At 33.0% G+C, this 20740-nt stretch overlaps 1 protein-coding gene across 4 annotated transcripts in view; it reads right to left on the reverse strand.

Moving 5' to 3' along the window:
* The window catches only part of PDS5A (PDS5 cohesin associated factor A), a 185926-nt gene that overhangs the window by 62766 nt on the left and 102420 nt on the right, over nucleotides 1–20740 (reverse strand). For all 4 annotated transcript variants that reach the window (XM_056802546.1, XM_007496543.3, XM_056802548.1 and 1 more), the window contains 8 exons: nucleotides 18521–18636; nucleotides 16018–16112; nucleotides 15007–15152; nucleotides 12053–12204; nucleotides 11216–11329; nucleotides 10417–10498; nucleotides 3894–3942; nucleotides 3468–3607 (listed from right to left, as the gene is read on the reverse strand). In XM_056802546.1, the coding sequence (XP_056658524.1) occupies nucleotides 3468–3607; nucleotides 3894–3942; nucleotides 10417–10498; nucleotides 11216–11329; nucleotides 12053–12204; nucleotides 15007–15152; nucleotides 16018–16112; nucleotides 18521–18636 (894 nt within the window). The remainder of the gene's footprint in view (nucleotides 1–3467; nucleotides 3608–3893; nucleotides 3943–10416; nucleotides 10499–11215; nucleotides 11330–12052; nucleotides 12205–15006; nucleotides 15153–16017; nucleotides 16113–18520; nucleotides 18637–20740) is intronic.

Genomic DNA, 20740 nt, shown 5'->3' on the forward strand with positions numbered 1-20740 from the left:
TTCACTGTAAGTCCTAAATCCTCTCTTTCATAGGGAATTGTGTCCTCTTTGTGATTTCCCCAGGTCATTCCAATTGCTGGACATTTCAAAAGAATAGGTAGACTTAGAGATTTCAACTCCTTTCCCATTACTTCATGATAGGGAAGGAGAGAAGCCTTCTCTTTAGATGGGTGAAAGTTCACCTAGCACTCTCTCCAGTTTCAAATGCCTTAGAGACTGTATTCTAGCTAATAAGTAAAGAAAGAATGGGTCTCCACCCTGCCTCTAACAATATATGAGAGGATCCAGCTCAGTTAGATGCCTTGAGGCTTGGAAGTAAATTTTACTTTTAAAAACTATTTCAACAAGACCATAGGAGGCCAAGAGGCTTGGGAAAAGGAATAATTTCACATAGAAATATTATTAATAATATAATTCAACATTAATTTTCCTCATTCCTCTCTCTGGTTTCTTGGGATGGTCTCCTCAGTGAGTCACAATAGATATAATATCTATGAATTTAAGGATTGACTAGCCAAGATATAAAAGGACCAGAAGATAATATACATTTCAGGAAGGGTTGAATTATAAGGCGTAGGTGTTTTAAAAATGTGATTGATTGAAGCATTGTCAGAGAGCCATTAAGGGGGGACATTTTGCTTCTGGCATAAGACCTGGAGTTCTTCTCTTGAGATATCTGGTAAAAGCCTGAATCTTAAACGATTTTCAACAAATCACCTAACTTGGGGTGTATCAGGAACATAAAACTCAAATTGAACTGCAGCTGATATAGTCTATAACGAGAATTTGATATCTATAACAAGCAAAAAAGGATTGAAGGGCAGTAATTAGCAAGAGTTATAACACTAACACTTTAATAGTCATGGAAAATAAAGTACTGTTTTCTAGTAAAAGGTAAATAAGATGATCAAAGAAGCATAAAGAAAAAAACAACTTCACTATTTTTATGTCACATATCTAATCACTTTCTATGTACAGCCTCTCCCTTGTGTCCTTCTAGTCTCTATACACACAAATGGCCATCAACCTAGTTAAGGCCTCCATCCCTTGTTGCCTAGACTATTATAAAAGTGTCTTCAGTGATGTGCCTGAAAAAAATCTGTCACTTCTCCAATACATGTCACACATAGCTGTCAAGTAATTTTTATAAAGTACAGAGAGAAAAATCCCATTTTTTTTTCTATTTCTAAATTGTAGAGTTTGGTTTTTAAATCTTGCCCTACCCTATGCCTTCTGAACTCATTATACCTAACTCGAGGAATCCAGTCCATCCAAATTGTCCTTCATGCTGATCCTTTTATATAGTACTATATTTCAGTTCTACTTTTGTACTACTAGTCTATCCTTGAATGCACTCTTTTCTTATTTCTGCCTCTTAGAATTCTTTGTTTCTACCAAAATTCTGCTCAATACCCACCTTTGACATGAAGCCTTATCTGATTCCCCAGGTTCTAATATCTTTCTTTTCCACAAAAATTCCTCACCTGGTTATTATTTATTTTATATATAGTTATTTAGGATCATGCAATCTTGACACAATGGACTTTACTTGAGAGCATGAAATGTTTTATTTTCTTTTTGTGTCTCCATCACCTAGGACAGTCCTAGACATATACTGGGCACTTAAAAATGCTTGCCTGATTGACTAATTTTCCGGATGAAGAGACTGCCTTACAGAAAAATTAAAAAGACTCAGTGCTATTTCCATATACTAGATTCTCTCACAATAAAATAGGAAATTCCAATGGATAATGTTAATATAACTGAAAAATAATAACATCTAACTGGTCTTTTTTTAATGTGTTGAAAACTACTGAAGGATATGAGTACATATACTAAAATAACTACTTTAATATACTGTGCTTTAAAGTTATATGAGTCAGAGGGGCTCAAGCAGATTGAGATAACCTTGTCCTCAAGGAATCCTGATTCCAAAATACTGCCTTAGACACAAATGTGCTATCTGACCCCAAAGTGTCCTGTGCAACTTTATAAGATCATGATTTGAAGAGATGACAGATAATCTTCACTGTAGAAGTTATATAACAGAAACTCCCTATTCTGATAAAAATCACTTATCTAGTATAAAAAGAAAGGAGATAGTACATCTTGGAATTGTATTAGAACCATGATGAGAATTTGCACAGTGAATGAATAAAAAAAATTAAATTTAAAATCCTATTTCTAAATAATGATGGTCAGGGTATAGGAGGGTTGGGGAGAAGGAAAAGACCTAGATAGCTCAGTGTATTAAAAGTTCATTGACTTAGAATCTTGAACCCTAGAGACTACATTTCCCACAACCCCCCTTTCCTTTTCCTGTTTGTGCATCTCCTTACATGGATGGAGTTTGGAGTTTTCCTTTCTGCCCACATGGGCTCCCTCTGGCTGGAACTAGCGGGAAGAAGGGAGCTTTTTGGGTGCTTGCTGGAGTTTCCTCTTAGCTCTTAAGTGGATTTTAATAAATAGTATTAAAATAATACTTGGAGTATTAAATATTAATTTTAATCCTTACAAAATCCAGGTTTGGAAACAGTTGGTCCTGGATTCAAATGTGGACTCAGATACTTCTTAACTGTGTGACCCTGGGCAAGTCACTTAATCCCGATTGTTTAGCTCTTACTGTTCTTCTGCCTGGTGTAAAAAGGGAGATTTTGAACACTAGACTTCAATCCCCAGAAGTCCTTGGTATTTCCCAGAATTCCCTATAATCTCACCTGAGTCTCCACATTGGTGAGATCACAATTGGTATTTAACTGGCAGTAATGCCTCCCAAGCTCTCTTCCATTCCATTGCAATGATGTAACAATTGAGCTAAGCGCGGGGATTTTGAATGGGCTAATCAGCCATGGCCACGTAGTTTTTATTTTGTATCCTTGATTTCTAGTAGCCCTTAAAAAACCTCATAAAATATAATATTTTTATTACTAGACACTAATTTTTTTTTCCACTGGGAAATGATACCTAGAATTAATGTTAAGACAGAAAATAAAGGTTTTTAAAAGAAAAGAAAAATGACAATGGCTAGAGAGGTGGTCTTGAAGTAGGAAGGTCTTGGACTAAGTCCTGCCTCTAAAATTAAGTGACCTTGAGAAAGTAAGATCCTCTCAGGGCTCTAGAGAGCTCTGAAACTATTAAAAGGTGCCAATTTGCTTTTTGTCAGAGGAAATTTCCTCACCAAAAAATTCCTTATACCAATGAAATCCCAGGAACCTAGCTACATCTATTATGTGAACAGCAAAGTAACCCATTTCATGGTCAAGTCCATCCCTTAAGACTCAGAAGACTAGAATATGTTTAAACACCAGTGATGACAAAGGCCTCAGTTTATGAAATGTAACAAATTAAATACTCAAAGGTTATATATGTGATCATTGCAAGAAAATATTGTATATAAATGTTTTTAAGAAACAACCTTCTATGAATGATTATAGATAAAATTAAAGGTGAAAACAAAATTGACTAACCACACAGACATCTGCCTGTTTACATGAACACGTAGGGCTGATTAGTAACTCTAACTGAGACCGAAGTTTTTCATCATCCCCAAGGACCTGATTGAACTTTTTCACAAAATCTTGAGCTTTTCCAGGATCAGGCAAATTCTCTATAAAATCAAAGAAAATCCAAATAACAAATTAGATACTATAATAAGTTTTCAGACATTACCAGTTTTAAAAACATTCCCATAATCATGGAACTATATTGGTAATAAAATCACTGAAAAAAGCATTAAATGTTTGTCTTTTTTGCTTTGATTGACAATCACATGCAAAGAATTAGTGAGTGTTTATAGGCCTAATTAAACTTAAAAGCTTATTAAATGTTTTATTCCCCATTAATATCACATTATTAATATTAATAGTGATCAACCAAGTAAAAGAAATACTTACTTGCTATGGTCATCAGCTTTCCAAACATGGCAGAACTATTAGCTTCTGACTGAAATAAAACAAATAATCAACTATATAAACATAGATTTTCATGAGAGAAATAAAACAATATTTTGTAACTTCCTTAGAAGAGAAAACTGAATTTTACCCCAACTACCCTTGGAACAAAATATTAATATACAAGTATAGACTTCAGGCATCTGCGTTTAAAGAGAAAACTCCAAGTGATGATGATAAGAAAAGAATACCAGTTACTTTTTCATGCTGTGCTGTGATTAAATTCTTCCTAAAACACACAATTTGGGGCAACGAGGGGGCAAAGTGGATAGGACACTGGGACTGGAATCAGGAAGACCTGGGTTCAAATCCAGCCTCAGACACTTACTAATTGTGTGACCCTGGGCAAATCACTTAACCTCTGTTTGCCTTAATCCATTGGAGAAGGAAATGGCAAAATACTCTAATACCCTTGGTGAGAAAAACCAATGAAGGCAAGCAGACAGAGCCAAGATAGTAGAATAGCATGGAAAATTGGAACTGCTCTGAGAATCCTATCAAAACAACTTTAAAATAACACTTCAAAACAAATACTAGAGTGACAGAACCTACATGGAGAGGGAATGAAATATATCTTCTATACAAGAAAACCTAGAAGGTAGGTAGAGGGTATGTTTCACTGGGGTGAGAGAGGAGAGTAGCTGGAAATATCTGAGGTTCTGAGCCTAGGCAAAAGCCAACTTCAAGACCCCAAGACCCTACCTAAGCCAAGAGAAGAGGGCTCCATGCCCACCCCTTGAAGTTCCAAGCCCACGGCTCAGGCCACAGTGAAGACCCAAGCCCTAGCACAAAGCAATTTATGGTACCTGGCCTGTTGAAGCCTAAGAGGAGGCCCAGAACCTTACCAATGCCTGTGTTACCAAGTTCCATTACAGGGTTGGTGTAACTCAGAATAAGTCTCTGAGCCTCTGTCCAAGCTGGCAGTGAAGGCCCAAACCCCAGTGAAAGCCAGTCCATACCTGGCTGGTGCTAGCATAAGAGAGTCCCAGAGTCACCCAAGCCCCAGGGCAACATAGTCTCCAGCAAGCCAAGTTGGTATAGGCCCACAGTGAACCTTAGGGCCCCTATCAAAGCCTCTAGTGAGGCCTTAAAGCCCATTACAAGGCAGTCTGCAGTGAACCTGGCCTGTATAAACCCAGAGTGAGGCTCAGAGCCCCTGCCAAGGCGTGAGGTGAGGCCCTAAGTCCCGCCACAAGGTAGCTCACAATGCTCTGAGCCCTGTAAGCCATCATGAGTCCCTGTAGGAGACTAAATCTGCAGTGAGAGAAAGCTTTCACAGCTCTCAGGTCATAGGCCATCATATAATCTTGGAAGAATTAAAACTTGAAGAAACCCAGAACTAGAGCTGAAGGTAGTAGCAAGGAAAAATTCAAATTTAAGAAAGTGTATCCTTTAAGAACTATGAAGATGGGATTAATTCTCCCCTGCCTACTTTTAGATTTAATCACCAGAAACATATACACCCCCACTTTACACTTGAGTGGGGGGAGGTCCGCAACCCATGTGCTAAAGTGGGTGACAATTCAGAAATGACTGAATGATCCTAAGAAAATTTATAAATGACAATTGGTCCACATAAAGTGGAAGGAAGGAATAGGAAGTGACGCAAAGAAGGGTCTTTAAAAGTAGTTGCGATTTCATGTGACAGGGACTTCAGAACTGGCGTTGGAAAAGCTCCAGCTTGGGACCTAGTAGGATGATATTAGAAATTGAGTCTTGTTATATTAGTTTATAGATAAGAAGTAGAGAATCTGGCTTGAGAAAGAATTGGAGTTTGAAACAGATCTAAGACAGTGTCAATTTTAAATGCTGACAGTGTGTGTGGGAGGTTTTTTAACAGTTTTTCTGTGGCAGTTAGGTATCTGAGAGTGGTAGTTACTCTGAGGGAGGAGCAGTTACTTATTCGCTCTCAGGGTGCTTGGAAGAGGTGGCATCTTTTCTGTCATTCCTTATTGTCTGAGGTAGAAAGAAAGGAGGGGAAAAACCTGAAAGAGCTAAGTGACTTTCCTTTTCCAAAGTGGAAAACACTAGTGACTATTGTTGTTAAATGGTTTTTAGATCTGAGAAGACCTAAGAAAGACCTGGTCTTTGTATTAGACTCTGAGTCTGCTAAGGATCAGAGTGCTAACTTGGTTCTTGCTGAGGCTCAGTTAGCCAGCCCTTGTTATTTTTATAACTTGGAGACAAAGTTAAGTCTAAGGATTATAGTGTTTAATTTATTGTGGAATAGTGAAAATTTGGGTTAGTCAAAAATCCCCAATAAAATATTAAATTGTAAATCCTAAAAAAAAAAATCAATGAAGAAATTAATAAAATTGAAAGTTAAGAGTAGTGAACTAATAAATAAGCCTAGGAGTTGGTTTCATGAAAAAATAAAATAAAATAGAGCACTGGTTAATCTGATTTTAAAAAGTCAAAAAGAAAATAAAATATGTATCAAAAATGAAAAAGGTGAATTCACCCCCAATGAAGAAGAAACTAAAACAATCATTAGAAACTATTAAATCTGACAATATAGGTGAAATGGATGAATATTTACAAAAAATATAAATTGCCCAGATTAACAAAAGAACAAATAGAATACCTTCCCCTTAAGAAAAAGAAATATAAGAAACCATCAAAGAATTCCCTAAGAAAAAATCCCCAGGGCCAGATGGATTTACAAGTAAATTATCAAACACTTAGAGAACAATTAATCCTAATACTATATAAACTATTTGGGAAAATAAGCTAAGAAGGAGTCCTACCAAATTCTTTTTAAAACACAAATATGGTGCTCATACCTAAGCCAGTAAGACCAAAAACAGAGAAAGATAATTACATACCAATTTCCTTAATAAATATTGATGCAAAAATCTTAAACAGAATACTAACAAGGAAACTACAGCAATATGTCACAAAAATCATGCAGTAATACCAGGTGGGATTATACCAGGAATGCAAAGCTGGTTTAAAATTAGGAAAATTATCAGCATAATTGCCCATATCAATAACTAAAATAAACCACATAATTATCAATAGATGTAGGAAAAGTCTTCAAAAAAAAATAACAGCCATTCCTATTAAAAACCCTAGAAAGCAGAGGAATAAATGGGCCTTTTCTTAAAATAAGTAATATCCATCTAAAAACCATAGAAAGTATTATTTGCAATGGGGACAAGTTAGAAACTTTCCCAATAAGATGGGAATAAAGCAAGCCCATTATCACCACTATTATTTAATATTATACTAGAAATGCTAGCTTTAGCAATAAGAGAAGAAAAAGAAATTAAAGGGATTTAATTAAAACAATGAGAAAACCTACAGATGATACAAAGGTAGATAGAAAATCAACTTAAAAACTAGTTGAAATAATTAAAATTTTTAGCAAAGTTGCAGAATATAAAATAAAACATAATTCATCAGTATTTTTATATATTACCAACAAGTCTAGCACCAATAATAGATAGAGAAATTCCATTTAAATTAAATCTAGACAACTTAAAAGACTTGGTAATATACTTGCCAAGACAAACACAGGAATAAGAATACAAATATAAAACACTCCTCGTGGACATTAAGTTAGATCTAAACAATTGGAAAAATACTAATTTGCTGAAGGCAGGCTGAACTAATATAATTAAAATGGCAATTCTACCTAAATTAATTTACTTATTCAGGGCCATACCAATCATACTACCAAGTAATTATTTTATAAAACTAGAAAAAATAATAATTCATCTGGAAGAACAAAAGCTCAAGAATATGAAAAGAATTAATGAAAAAATATGGACAATGACCTCACAGTACCGGTCTCATTTCTCAAATATATAGAGAACCAAATGAAATTTATAAGAACACAAGCCATTCCTCAATTGACAAATGTTCAAAGGATATGAATGAAGAATTTGTTTTCAAATAAAGAAATCAAAGCTATCAATAATCCTAAGAAAAAATGTTACAACTCCGAGGTGCTGCCTCACACCTATCAAATTGGCCAATATGACAATAAAGGAAAGTAATAAATGCTGGAGGGGATATAGCAAAATTGGGACAATAATGCATTGTTGGTGAAGTTGTGAACTGATCTATTCATTCTGAATGGCAATTTGGAAGTATATCCAAAGAGCTATAAAACAGAGTCTACTCTTTGATCCAGTAATACCACTACTGGGTCTGTATCCCAAAGAGATCAAAAAAGAAGAAAGAGCATACTTGTACAACAATATTTATCGTAGTCCTTTTTGAGTTGGCAAAGAATTAGAAATTAAAGATGCCCATCAATTTCGGAATGGCTGAACAAACTTTGGTATGTTTGATGATGGAATACTATTATATTGTAAGAAATGATGAAGATAATGATTTCAAAAAGAGCTGGAAGGACCTATATGAACTGATGCAGAGTGAAATAAGCAGAACCAGGAGAACGTTGGTCACAGTTAATAGCAATATTGTGGAGTGATCAACTGTGATAGACTTAGTTACTCTTAGCAATACAATGATCTAGGACAATTCTGAAGGACATACAACAAAAAATGTGAACAACCACCAGAGAAAGAACTGTTGGGAATCAAAATGCAAATCAAAACATACGGTTTTTCACTTTGGTTTATCTGTATTTTCATTTTGGGGTCTTGGTTTTATATGATTAATCTCACAAAAAAGAACAATATGGAAATATATTTTGTATGATAACACACGTATAACCCAGATCATATTGCGTACCATCTCTGAGAAAGGAGAGGAGACAATTTGGATCACATTATTTCAAAAAACTTGTGTATAAAATTATTAATACATGTAATTGGTAAAATAAAATATCTTCTTTAGAAGTTCAAAGAAGAAAAAAACAAACAAACCATGGGCAATATGGTCCACGAAATCACAAAATGTCATACAGGATTGAATGATGCTCAACAAAAACATAAATTACAGAGGAGAAATAATAAGAATGGATTGTGATGGTTAACTCCAGAGACTTGGGAAAAGTCTTGGAAGAAAAGGAAAAAAAAAGGAATAAATATAAATTAACTTTTAAATAAATACATTCTTGAAATTAATGTCATTTAATCCATAAAAAATTTAGCAAAGCTTATGGCTCAACTATGTGCTACAGAAAATATTTATTTAATGCTCTGGAAAGCTGAAAAAATTTCTTTTCCTCCAACAGTTTAGTTAATATTCTATTTCTTACAATTTCTATCCTCCTCCAAAATGTATTTTGTCAATTTAAAGAAAAACATATATTGCTTTTAAAATGTTTACATCTTGTCATTCAAACCAGTTGCACTTAAAGACTATTTTCTTATACATATAAAAAATACCATTGCATATTAATAATATATATAAAGATCACCATCTGCTCTGCAGATCTGGCACTCTAACATATCTATAATATCGTGCTGCTACAAAGTGTTCATAATGATGGCTACAAGACACTAGAATAGGACCACACATTTAGAGCTGGAAAGGACTGAAAGCATCAGAACGAATCCCTTTATTTTACAAAAGAGGAAACTAGGGCAAAGAAGGGTTAAATATCTAAAACACATTGTACATTATTTCTCCTCCTCCACTCTATAACCCAAATTAAGTGGCCTTGGCCTTGTCTTCACACACAATACTCTAACCTCTTTTCGGTATATCTTTGAACTAGAAGAAAAAGTATACCATCTTCTACTTCTATTCCACAGAATCCATTTTTCTACAAAATAAAGCTCAAGTATCACATTATACCAGAAGCGCTTTCGGATCTGTCACCCACAGATACTTCTATATGTAACTACTTTGAATGTATACAATCTCTATGTTTATTCTTTATATATTCATCTACATGTCTCCTTATTTAGAATGTAATATCCTTGATGAAAGAGATTTTCTTATTCTTTATATTTGCATTGCCCCAGCAACTAGCACATAATAGGCACTTAATCCTGGATGACTGATTGAAAGATCCTTAAATTCTCAATCCCGCAAAGGCAAGTTCATTTATTATTTACATTATTTTAATGCTCATTATATTTTAATATTTGAAAATAATAAATTCAGGAAGGGAACACATTATATTTGCTCATTTACATATATAATTTGACAGAACATAACATTTCTCTAAGAGTTCTATGTCCACTTAAACATCCATAAAAACTATAATGCTTGAAGTATAAGGCAGAATTGTATAATGGAAATAATGCTAAATTTGGAACTGGAGGACATGGGTTTCAATCTTGGCTTTGATATCTTGGGAATCTAGGGTCTCTTGGGAAAATCATTCATGTGTAAAATGAGGGAATTTGGACTGGATGGTCTTTGATGCTCCTCCTAGTTCTGATTCTATGGCCCTTTAGTTTTTTACTTCAGGAAAACAGATCTAAGGGGCCTCCTCTTTCTTCTATGCATATACAGGAATACAAAAAGTGAAAAACTTTTCACCAGTAAAGGTGCACCTGTCCCTCCATCCCCATCAACCCATTTTGCCCAATCAACTCACAGCTGGCTGTTTGTGCAAATCCAGTAACTCCCGCACATGACTCCTGAGTAGATTCTGACACTTCCACATTTCATTGAGTGCCCTGTAAAGTTTTAAGTTGGGAAAAAGTATGCTACATAAAAACAAAATTATCAAACTTTATCATCTTTCTTTGATGGGTATGACTATCTTATGAATTTATCTATTTTTTACATCTTTCTAAAATCTGAAGCAAAGTCAAATTTGATTAATTTATATGCTTGCAACTAAAATGATTCCTTCAAATGAAGGTCAATCAAAATAAGAATGTTGCAAATTCTCTCAGGAGATGAAGAATATTATAAATCGGGCAACATCTAATTAAGTTGTGAATTGGAGAAAGTTTGTCTTCACTTCAACTAGTTTCCTTGTTCTGAGCTATTTTTTCCCCTTTGTTCTATTTCATTCATGGGTAAAAGATGAAGGAAATGTTAAATCTCCTATGAGTATATTATTTTACTGGTGTTTTAGTCTTAAAGACTTAAAGTCTTAAAGAGAAAAACTTCCAAGAGTAAAATTTTAGGCTTGAACCAGTAAAAACCATAGAACATATTTGTTTGGAGCATGACACCTTCCCCAAAAATTACACTGTAAAGGCCTACTCTGCTTATGCTCACAGGCTATCTCTGATGAGAAACTAATATGTGTTAACCCACTCTGCAAAAGTAACAAATATTTAAATGATTTTCAATGAATAAGCTATGAAAAGCAAATGCTTCTACAAAAATAAATGAAATAACTTTAAAAATTTTTCAGATACTGTACTTTATTATTAACTTACTTTACAGCATTTGGATCCAAGCTGGCGTACAAATAATATAAACATTTCATCCTTTCTTCTGTTTCCAGATTGTGAGGAACAAGGTACTGAGCAAAGATTTTTTCTACTAACAATCTGTGAAAGAACAAAATGACATTAAATTTTGTTACTAACCTTTCACAAAGCATCATTTGATTTTTAAGGGACTTTTTCACACATAGTTGACACATTTGCTGGTGACTTCTGTATCCATAGATGACTAATTCCTTCATCAACATGAACATTATTAGATTTATGATTATAGTAACTGCTTGAAGAACCAGATGCTATTTGTGATTTTGATTTTCTGATAGTTTATAGCCTTAGTTCCTACATGAATTTTATCTATATATACACTCATGTACGTATGTGTTTGTATGCATATATCTAAGTGTTTGGGAAGAGAGTGGCTCTGTGTGTGTGTGTGTGTGTGTGTGTGTGTGTGTGTGTGTGTGTGTGTGTGTGTTTGAGAGAGAGAGAGAGAAAGAGAGAGAGAGAGAAAGAGAGAGAAAGAGAGAGAAAGAGAGAGAGAGAGAGAGAGAGAGAGAGAGAGAGAGAGAGAGAGAGAGAGAGAGAGAGAGAGTCTTACACAGCTGAAGATAGAGTAATGTTTGGAAAATAAATAAATTCAGTGGTGATTACTTCTGCTAAGACTTTACTAATTTGTGGGGAAATTCTTATCTTTTAATTAAACTCAAAAGAATATACAAGAAGGTACTTTTTTTTATGATCATAGCTAAAATTCTAAATCTGAACTGGCTCAGCATTTTAATGAGAATATTTTTATATATCAATATCATGGGAGAATGGTAGACTCACTTGTCATCAATGCTATTTTGATAATATATGTGCAAAAGTTTATCCTTTATCCAGCTCACTTTCTCAGCAGCTTCCCTCCCAGCTTCTGCATGAAGACAGTATTTCTTATAAAGTTGGGCAAGGCCCATCATAGCTTCTTTTCGAACTCTCCACTGAAAAAAAGAGTTTCTTAAGTACATTTTAATTAAGTATTCCAAAGCATACTAATAAGAGGGGCAATTATTAAGGTCACATAACAGAAACTATGTAAAATAATAATTTCCAAGAAAATAAACTACTATGATCCAAATGAGGAGGACATTTCCCCACTGTCCTTGAGAAAGGCACGGAAAACCATGGAAAATCATAACACATTTTAGGGTTACTCAACAGTGTTATGCTAAAGGCTACCTATGTACACTAAATTGAATTGACAATCAGTGCACATACATTCAACAAAGTGGCCCCTCTACCTGATGTTTAATAGCTGAATCAATGGCACAATAAGTTACTTTATGACAAACTCTTCTTTACTAATTTTGTAAAATAATAACAAACTTGGAAACCTATGTACTCAGATCACACTAATGATTACCAACAAAACAAATGCCCACACTGAGGTAAATATTAATATATTGCTTTATTTTCTACTTTAGTGATAATCAAACCATGGTGACGTTTCCAAAGTATTTCAATCAATTCTATGGAGAAAAAAAGAAATAATACTCCCTTTCAAATTAATTCTGTCCCTTTAAATGGACTCCTCTCCAATTTATCATATTAAGCTAAGTTAAATATTCCAAAACTCTTTAGAATTGTAAACTCTTTCAGGAAGGGGTCAGTATCTCATTTTCATATGTGTAATTAATACTAGATTGGGGTTTTGCATATAGCAAGAACTCAATTAAAAAATGTGCTAAAGTAAAATGAAATCACGACAAATTAACTAGTTAATGAACAAAGGTGTTTATAATAACTCATCATTTTGAAGAGTCTTAATCCTTTCCTACTTTCTTTTGGAAAACATATTTTCTTTTTATGGCAAGATATTTTAGTCATAAAATGATCAAAATGTATTAATAATACACTAGAATAAGAGATGGAATTCTTTAATATAGCATCTTCTAAATAAAAATCTTTTCCTGATCCTATTAAGTGCTAGTAGTCTCCCCACGCCAAATTTCTTTGAAACTACTTTGCTGTTATTTTCTATTTACTTATATGTGTTTCACTAAATAGGACAGAAATATTTCCTTAGGTTCAGGAACAATTTTATTTTTCTCTTTCAATCTCCAGCACTTAGCATTTTGCCTGGCACTCAGTATTTAATAAAGGCCTGCTGATTTTGTAGTTTTGCTTACATGTTAATAAAGAGGGCATTAATAATATTTAAAAATTTTTAAAATCATTTTGCATATATTGTCTTATTTGATCCTGATGGAAAAATTTTAATAGGTAATATTATTTCCATTTTACAAATGAAAAAACTGAGGTTTCAAAGATGTTCAATGGCTTGCCTATGGTGACATAACTACTAAGGAATGGAGGGAAGATTTGAAGGCAGGCTCTACTGAGTCCAGTCCTCAATTTACTACATCATGCCATTTCCCTATAGATGAAGGAAATGAAATCAATAATAAATATAGAATATACTAGAACACAAAGTTGGTTAGTGCCAGAGTCAGGAATACAATTGTCTTAACTGCTAATCTAGACATACTTAAGGAAATATCAAAAGTTAACAGCAATGCTGAAATATTTTCCAACTGAGAAGAAACTCCACAAATAACTATATTATCCTAAATAATAAAAACAATTTTTATACTTTAGAAAAACCCACTAAATAAATCAGTACAAGCTAACCACTAGGTGGAGTGTTATGTTATTAAAATCAAGAAAGCATGTAAATGGTACAAGCAATGAACAAATTACATATTAGCAATTTTACATACTGGCCTACCATGTAGACATTTTAAAACTATCATAATGCAAAGACATGTTATATTCCTTAGGTAAAAAAAATTAGACTTTTTCTTTTTAAATTGAAGTTATGTCATTTTAGTCCTTGAGGATTCATACCAAACTACACTAAAATCACTAATTATAATCCATTAGTTTAAAACTTCTGACATATACCAGGGACATGACAACTATTTTACCATGCATGTGATTCTCATTATTTCTAGGTGCTGTCACCAATGTTTCCTCTATGGTATACTTATACCTCCAAATCAGTGTGCCAAGTGTAATTACTTGCTGCTTACTAGAAAAAATTCCCTAGCAAAACACTTCTCAATTTAGCTTGTTGTTTCAGTCATAGCCAACACTTATGATCTCATATTAGGGTTTTCATGGCAAGAGCGATTTGTCATACTCTTCTCTAGTTCATTTTATATATAAGGAGCTGAGACAAACAGAATTAGTGACTTGTCCAATGTCACATAGCGAGTAAGTGTCTGATGCTAGATTTGAACTCATAAAAATGATTGTTCCTGATTTGCACCAAAGCACTCAATCCACCACGCCATCTAGCTTGGCTTAATAACATACAAACAAGATTTTTTCATAAGATTTTTAACAGTATAATGTTCTTTCCTTAGCAGCTGGACAGAACACTTCATTTTTGCAGATTTTCTTCATAAAAGGTATTCCAGAGCCTTCGTTATTATTCTATAATTTCACCAAATAAAATTTTATAAATCCACCAAATGGTGAATGGGTAAAGCAAAAGTATACCGGTGTTAGTTTTCATAAAAGTTCATTATTTAAAAATAATTTAAAAAATAATAATTAAGAGTAGCTACGGGGGAAATCCTATATTTACCATATTCTTACAGATATTTTAAAATTCAATGATTAAATACAAAATATATTAAATAATTTTTTAAAACAAAAAGTTATTTTTCTGTTCCATATTCTATTTAAGACCATACCCCCCTAAAAAACACAAAAAACACAAGATTTTGTAACTATACCCGTTTGTCCAATGTTCTTTCCCTCACAAAGCCAAGTAACTGATCATTGACTAAAGAAAGGTCTCTTTTGCCAGCTGTAATTATGGTAACAATGACGTCATGACGAATAGCTTCTTCTGGATCATGAGACCTAACCTTCAAGTATTCTGTTACAAGAGAAAGGAAACATGTTCATCAAGAAAGTAGACAGGCATTAAAAAAGATAGCTTAAATTATCTGATAAATACTAACAGGAGAGTGCATTAAGCTTTGAGATGTTTTCAGAAAACACACAAGTGAAAATATATATTTTGGAGTAAATGTTGGATGTTGTTGTAAAATACTGACAGCATCAATAAAATAATAATGAAAATAATTTTTAGGGCCTTTCTTTTAAATGATAAATATCAACAAAACTTCATGAGTAAATATAGGATTTCTCTTACAGAAACAAAGCTATAAATTAAAGGATAATTTTTAAAATGGTCTTTAAGTCTTACTATGAATTAATGTTAAAATATTTTGTCTATATTATTCAATAAAAAAATCTGTAATTCTTTTGTGTGTACCTAAAATAAAAGAATAAACTTTCTCCAATGTAAATATAAACTAAATTATATAAAAATTGTCCAATTTGATTACTGACAAATTGAAATTTATTGAAAACTTTTGGAAAATAACCAATAGCTATTGGTAAATAACTCATGCAATACAAGGGATAAAAAAATGTTATGAGTTCCAGTGCCATAGTATCCAACCACACCACCACCAAACTAAACCCATGTCTGAATATATATATATATATACCGAGTTTTGATATAGATTTTCCTTTGTTATTAGAATTACTATCTATTCAAATAATTTAAACAAAATATCCATTAGAATTTCATTTGTATAAATTTAGACATGTATAACATTCAAAAGCTTCCTGAAAACTGATAAGATCTCGATCTGTAAAATAAGTCTTATATACTCCTTAAATTTGCAAGAACATTTAACACAGTGTTTATAATTTTAAATTATTTGTCTTACCTGTAAGGTCCTTTGCTAAGTCTGGGTGATTCATTAAACAGTGGCTTGCAAATTTCACACTTTCTAATCTCACTGGAACATGAATGTCATTAAATCTACAAGGAAGAAATTCTTAAATATTAATTCTGAATAGTTTTCTTGCCACAAAAGATAAAATAAGCAAATGTTTCAGAAAATACTTAATGACCACAAAACTTGTTAATGATAGAGGTTTCATTATATAAATTTCAAAATGAATCTTAAAGTATTCAAATAAATGCATTTACATATGAAAAAGTCAACAGTTAAATGGCAATAAACTTTTTTTAATGCAAAAAGTTTTATCAATATGCTTCCTTCTATACTATAATATTCAGGTAAACTCAACTGACTACACCCTTTTAAGTAAGAAATAGCTGAACTAACACAGACCATATACATAAAACATTTGATTCTAGTGGACCCTCACATTTCCACCAAAAAGAGGGTATTTTATGACTTTTATTTTTGAGTTCCAATACTGTTCATTAAATAAGCCATGGTTAAGCTACCTATGAGTGTCCCCTCCACCCCTATTTTATATTACTGTATTAATTTTTGTGTAATTAACCAGATGGTTCTGCTTATGTCATTCCTTTGCAGTATTTTTTTTAACCCATATATGTGTATTATTTCCAAGGCAGACAAGTGGTAAAGGCTAGGAAATGGGGGTTAAGTGACTTGCCCAGGGGCACACAGGAAGTGTCTGAAGCCAGTTTTGAAGCTAGGACCTTCCATCTCTAGGCCTGACTCAATCCAGCTGCCACTGGCAGTGTCTTTTAAAAGATAGGACTTACCCTTAAAAAAATAATAATGACAGGGGGCAGCTAGGTGGCTCAATATATTGAGAGCCAACCCTAGAGACAGGATTTGCTGGATTCAAATGTGACCTCAGACACTTCCTACCTGTGTGACTCTGGGGAAGTCACTTAACTCCCATTCCTCAGCTCTTACTTGCCATGGAACCACCACATAGCACTGACTTTAAGATGGAAGGAAAGAGTCTAAAATAAAAAGTAAATAACAGATCACAGTAAGGAAGCAATAATCACTTGTGGAAGGACTGACAAAATATAATTTCTACCTCTTCTAAATTAAAATAATTACCACGCAATTTATGTTTTTCTACATCAATAATTATGTTAACTTTTGAAAAAAATGACAAAACTTGCAAAATATACTTATAATCAGGCACTTTCTTCTACAAGTACTTTTTATTTGTGAAAGAAATATGTTAGAGATTTACCTGTCCACAGGTAAATAATCAGTATTGCTGGCAGCAAGAAAGTTGTCACTATTTTAAGAAACCTAATGAGTCAACAAATATGACTAATAAACACAGTAAAGTATTTGGAAATCCTTTACAGTCCAATGTATATACTTTATATAACTTACAAGGGAAAAATTTCAAAAATTGATAATAATTTATGATAAAGAATGTCACAAGAAATGTGGAAAAACTGATCTAAATACACTAATATTAAAATAATGGAGTCACACAAAAATGATAGAAATACATCTTTGCTTTTATTCAACTGAAGAGAGACCATAGCAGATAAGGAAAGCTATGAAATAAAGCTACAGGTTTCCTTATGCAGGATTCACAAAAGACACTGATACTGATGATATATTTATTTGAACCCTTGGATATGAGTAATTGGGGTTATTCATAGGAATGGCAAGATTATTCTTGAGAAATGAATCAACCTAATCTAACATAACATGAAATACAATGGACTTAGTAATATTAATTATTAGTAACTTTACCTCTTCAAAATGAAAATACAAATGACAAAAAGCTTTTATTTTTCCATAGTTTTGAAACCAATGAAGTATTTAAATGAAATGTATAATATCATTTATGAACCTTTTTTTCCCCTAACTTCATGAAAATACAAAGTATGAAAGATGTGGGAAAGAGTCCTATTAAGATGATAGGAACTTGTCATTCAAAGTAAGCTGCAAACTAAGTATGGCTAAAAAACTTCAATCATTGTACATAAAAGTCTGATTGCACTGAAAAAGTCCAGCCTTTGGATCAAAGAATGATAGGTCCACAGATTTGGAGCTGGAACAGTAATAAGAGGCTACTTTGTACAAGCTCTTCATTTTTACAGATAAGGAAACCTGTGATCACAGATCAGAGGCATGATAGGAAAGCATGAAATCCTTACTCCAAGTCCAGTACTTGATCTATTATCCTACTAGTTGTATTAAGTCATACTATTAGATTCAAATAGTGTCACCAGACATAGCCATTGGAAAGTACATGGTGAAGCTGCTATACTGATGTCTCCTAGATTAATTATTTTAATTAACTAGAATATATTCAGTTCCAGAAACTGGTTCCATATCTAAATAAGGGATTGTGAATAATCTCAAATACTGCTGGCTACTTATGCTTTAAAAAAGTAACTCTATTTGGGGATTAATGAAGCAGTCTTCAAAACATGAAATTCAGAATTCATGAAATATCTTCTCTTACCTTCCAAGAAAGCACTGCCACAGAGGCCGATTCTGTGTTGCCAAATCAGAATCTTTAGAACCAAACAATTTAGCTAGCAATCGAACCACAGCTAAACGTTCTTCTCCATCATTGCTCTAAAAGAGGAAAAGAATAAATGAATTATATAACTCTTCAAATGATGGGAAATTCTCAGGTGAATACTCACCCACTAAACAGCACCTTCATATTCTTGCTTATTACAGTGGAAACCACTGGTACAGGGGAAAGAAAATCTACAAGCCAGTAGATTTCTAGTCCAGAATCTATCATTAATGTTTTACCTTGGGCAAATCACTTTACTATTTATCCTTGGCTTTCACATACACAAAATCAGAACTCCTTTTTTTGGCCCTTACTATTAGTTCTAATCATTCTACACAATAAGATAATTGTACTCCAGTCTCATTGGTATCTTTTTTTAAATTTAAATATAACATTACAAATAAGCTTAGATACTAGAAGGCAAATAAAAATGCCAAGGTTCTCTAAAACTAACTCAATATCCAAAAATCCTTATTCAATGCTTAAACATAGTGATCACATTCCTATTTCAATGATGATTGAAAACAACTTTGGAATCTAATAACTAATATAACAGGAAGAACTATCTATGAACTATGAACAGTGAGTAAAAGGAGTTACAAGAGGAAAAGAAACATACTGAATAAGAAAAATTATAAATTTAATGTTTAAGATAAATTTTTACTGGCAGTTTTTTGCTTTTCAAAAAGTTTTACTTTTAGATTACTATGAAGTCACTTTGCTAGAAAGTCTCTGCCCTAAAGAGCTTAAATTTCACTGGAGGGATATACTATTTAGAGGACTAAGAATAAGGAGATACTTAGAATTCCTAAGCAAAAAAATAATATAGTCAGTCTCTTGCTTTCTAAAGTAAATTTTGGCCCCTGTATGGAAGATAGATTGGAGAAAGGAAAGGATGTTAACAGAGAGAATAATGGGGTAATAAAAGCCTGACCTAGGCTAGTGGCCAAGAAAATGAACAGAAAAAAGAGTAGATGTGAGAGATGTTGTAGTCAATGACCAAGAATGTATATAGGATAGAAGGTGGTAAACTTGAATGACTGGATAAATGGTAGTGTCCTCAAGAGAAAGTTTGGAGACAAACATAATGCACTGGGACTTAATTGAGGTATTGAAAAGATATGTAGAGATGTCTAAAAGGCAAGTGGTGAAGTGATAGTGAAGCAAAGAAATATAGGTTTGAGGAATATCAAAGAATAGAGGGTGGAACATGATAGAGGGAACATGATGGTTTCCAACAAAGGAGAATTTCTGAAAAGGTAAGATAAGGTAGGAGAATAAAGAATGAGGAGCAAAGAAACGGTCAACACTATCAAAGAATATAAATATGAAGGATAAAAAGGTATATTAAAATTCTCAATAACAATATATTATTGCTAATTTATCAATGAAAACAGTTTTAGTGAAATGAAGTCAGATTGTAAGGGGTTTAGAATTAGGAGAAAAAAGAGCATCATAATAAGGACAAAACCCAGAAGTACGTTCATGGTGTAATATATTTAATATTAAAAATTATTTTTGTGCCTAGTTTGGAGATAACAGCGACCATGTATATAGCATTTACTATATGCCAGGCAATGTTCCAAGCACTTTAAAATTATTATCTCATTTGGGACTTAAAACAGTCCTGGGAGGTAGGTATTATTATTATTATTATTATTATTATTATTATTATTATTATTATTATCATATAACAAATGAGAAAACTAAAGTGAACAGAAGTTAACGGACTTTTCTGGGGCTGTATTTGAACTCAGGTCTTCCTGACTTATTAATCCCACAAATTTTTTCATTATGGCACCATCTCACTATGGATGAAAAGGCAGTGAAAAGTACATAGGGTTAAATAGGTCTGATGTTAAGGTTCTGAGTTCAAATCCCACCTACCTATGTGATCTTAGACAAATCATTTAATATTTTAGGCCCTTTTTTCCTCATCTGTAAAAAAAGAGGACTGAACTAGGTATACTCTCTAAGATGCCTTCCAACTCTAAATCTATTAAATTATGAAGAAAGATGAATAGGCACATAATTTTGTTCTTTAAAAATATTTTCATAAACCATAATCAACAAAATTCTAAGCAAACGAAATAAGTGATAAAATAGTCTATGAAATAAATGACATTAACAGAGTAGAAGCAAAAAATGAAATTACTC

The sequence above is a fragment of the Monodelphis domestica genome, chromosome 6 (assembly GCF_027887165.1).
Source record: "Monodelphis domestica isolate mMonDom1 chromosome 6, mMonDom1.pri, whole genome shotgun sequence".
Lineage (NCBI taxonomy): Eukaryota > Metazoa > Chordata > Mammalia > Didelphimorphia > Didelphidae > Monodelphis > Monodelphis domestica.